The sequence below is a fragment of the Anguilla anguilla genome, chromosome 12 (assembly GCF_013347855.1).
Source record: "Anguilla anguilla isolate fAngAng1 chromosome 12, fAngAng1.pri, whole genome shotgun sequence".
NCBI classification, from domain to species: Eukaryota; Metazoa; Chordata; class Actinopteri; order Anguilliformes; family Anguillidae; genus Anguilla; species Anguilla anguilla.
Window position 1 is genome coordinate 40,995,204 of NC_049212.1, and position 3,181 is coordinate 40,998,384.

General features: G+C 36.9%; 1 protein-coding gene across 1 annotated transcript; it reads left to right on the top strand.

Annotated features, from left to right (window-relative positions):
• The first annotated feature begins 215 nt into the window (after positions 1 to 215).
• LOC118210243 (olfactory receptor 1496-like) lies at positions 216 to 2,200 on the top strand. Its single transcript, XM_035386266.1, has 2 exons — positions 216 to 235; positions 673 to 2,200. The coding sequence occupies exon 2, from the start codon at positions 679 to 681 to the stop codon at positions 1,624 to 1,626; it is 948 nt and encodes a 315-aa protein (XP_035242157.1). The 5' UTR covers positions 216 to 235; positions 673 to 678; the 3' UTR covers positions 1,627 to 2,200.
• Positions 2,201 to 3,181: the final 981 nt, after the last annotated feature.

Consider the following 3,181-nt stretch of genomic DNA (forward strand, 5'->3'; position numbering starts at 1 on the left):
CACCCATGTTGGCCTTCTCAGGGTACCCCAGCTTCCTCCCCCAGCCCAAACAACATGCAGCTTAGGTGAATTAGAGAGTCTAAATTGACCCTAGTTGTGTGTGTGTGTGTTTGTGAGTGAAGTGTGTGTGTGTGTGTGTGTGCGCTCTGAGATGACCTGGTGAACTGTCCAGGGTGTGTTCAACGCATGCTGGAATAGGCTCCAGCACCCCGTGACCCTGACCAGGAATAAGCAGGTATGACGGATGGACGGATGGATGGTGTACAGTGCTGGTGCCCTCAAAACTGTAGGCTAGTCATGAGCCTAGATGGGCTGACTGATCTATTCTCATCTTTACATAATGCAATACGATTATATATATATATAATTACATATTATAATTTTAAGTCAGAATTGGTTAAAAAAAGAAGAAATAATTAAAAAGTAAAAAATTTGCATGGCCTCCTTAGCCAAATTTAACAGGATGACATGCTAATTTCATTCTCATCAGTACAATGTCAAGCTTGTTTCCAAATTATGTTCTCTTGTAAACTGCATATAAATTAAAAAGCTCTTCAATGTAGGGGCTTCTTCAACACCATATGTTGATTGAATTCAGAACCAGTAGGATGTAAGTCCTCAATTTTAAACAAATCCTCACATTCTTCTCCACCTCAATTACTCTACATCCAGGTGACCATGGAAAATGTATCAGCTGTGACATCCTTCATTTTGACAGCATACACTGAACTGGAAGATCACAGATATTTATACTTCATATGTTTCCTTCTTTTGTATATTGTGATATTATTGGTCAATTTAGTTCTTATTGTAGTCATATGCACTGAAAAAAGTCTTCATGAACCTATGCATTTGTTTATATGTAGCTTATCAGTTAATGGAGTGTGTGGTAGTACAGTTATATATCCATCTGTGCTTAGCCATTTGCTATCTCAAAATTATGAAATATCTCTGCCCTTCTGTCTACTACAGATATACTGTATAATCTCATATGCTTTAGTTGAATTTACTATTTTAGCAGCGATGAGCTATGACCGTTATGCTGCTATCTGTCACCCATTACACTATCACCTCCTCATGTCCCCTAGAAAGGTTTCTGCAGCCATTGTATTATCCTGGGCTGTTCCCTGTGTTTACTATGCATTTTATTTAATATTATCAACTTCCCAACTGTCATTCTGTGAAAGGCATATAGAAAAAATTTTTTGTATGCATTTCGAATTAGTTAAACTGTCTTGCTTTGATACAACAATTTTGCGATTTTTAGGACCAGCATCACTTATTGTTTGTCCTAGTCCTCAGATCGTCATGATATTATTTACCTATGCATGTATACTCAGAGTCTGCCTGTCTGCTTCTAAAGAATCTCAAGCCAAAGCTCTTCAAACATGCACTCCACATTTACTGTCTGTGATTAATTTTTCAGTGGGATGCTTATTTGAGATCATCCAGGGTCGTTTCAACATGAGTCATGTACCTCATCAAGCTCGCATATACCTATCCCTACAGACGAGCATGGTTCCCCTACTGTTAAATCCTGTCATTTATGGAATTAGCATTCAAGCCATTAAAGTTCAGATTTTCAAATTGCTTAGTAGTAAAAAAAGAAGTGAAACCCACTCATAGTGATGATTTAAAAATATATTCTCTTTCTGTTATTTAAATATGGTTCGTAAGGCTGAACCCTGTATCACTGGGGTTTCCAGATTCCAGATTTGGGCACAAATGTCAAGTTTTTTATTATTTGTACAGGTTTGGGTTTTGGTCCCAAATGGACAATATAAATACCCGGTCTGAATAACTGAAAGTTGACAGGGAGTTTGTAATGAAGTTCTTCCATCTCCACTGTTTTTTCCTAATTATCCCCCCCACCCCACCTCGCCCACTTCATGATCAAGCATCAAGATGACCCCCCTGGTCAGCAAACCCGAACCTCGTCTGTGTGTACATGTTTGATATCCAGTTTTGACAAATTCTAAATCCGGCAACCTTATGTATCACAAAGTAATATAAAAGGAACTGTAATATTAAAAATCATTCAAATATTGAAAATGTCCTCCTGGGTATTGCTTGGTTTGTACATATTTAAATAAATATATGGACAGTAAAGTATTAAAGTGCTTTCAGTGACTAGGCTTGGTTGTAAGACAAGCCACATCCACTTAGTTTAGCCCGAACCAATCAAATAAAACCATTTGTAACAGCAAGCACTAACACTGACATTTGCATTTTTTGTTTTTGTGAAATTGGGAAACCGTCTTTTTCACATGTGGCCTCCCATAATACCTTTCCTTGCCCCATTACTGGAGGACTCTCTCTCTGGTCAGGACTGTTCATTCTCTCTGCTGCCCACATGTGGACCAGCCCCTACAGCATGGTGTTGGCGACATGTCTGACACTGAGCTCAGTCATCAAATGCTTCACAGATAGAGGGCTGATCTAGGGTCAGTTCAGTCTCCTAGCTCATAATGGATGAGCTCAGAGTTCAACATTAATTCCAACTTTAGAACTGCATCTCGTAAATTGGTGGATAGACTCCCTGAGCATACTGGTCTATATGGTAAAATGTATGTTAAGAATGATTGTGCCCAAAAATGTGTATCTCGACAGTTTCAGATGTGACAGGCTGTAAATGACTTAAAGAATTGAATCCTTTTAAAGAAATGGGATTATATAATGTACCAACTAGGGTTTTAATAGATGCAGCAAATATTATTACTCCTAATGTTACACATGTAATTAATTTATATATATATATATATATATATATATACATATATACATATATATATATATATATATACATACACACATACATACAGGTTGGAAAGGTCACAGATGAATTTAAACACTCAAGAGTAATCCCACTGCACAAAAAGCAAACAAATTATATCAAAGTGATTTTAATCTGATGTACATTCTTAATTGAAAAAATCATGCTTAATCAAATTAATGAATTTTAAGTAATACCATTTTGTGTGATTTGCAATCAGGTTTTCAGAAAATCTCACTCCACTGATGCATGTCTTCTGTATTTAACTGATCTCCATAAACAGAAAAGGGGTTGATGGAAGGAAGTTCTGCAGTTTAGCCATACTGGCCTAACAAAAAAGCATTTGATACAGTTGACCATGGGATATTAATTGATAAATTCCAGGCTAGCGGTTTTAGTAGATAAGTT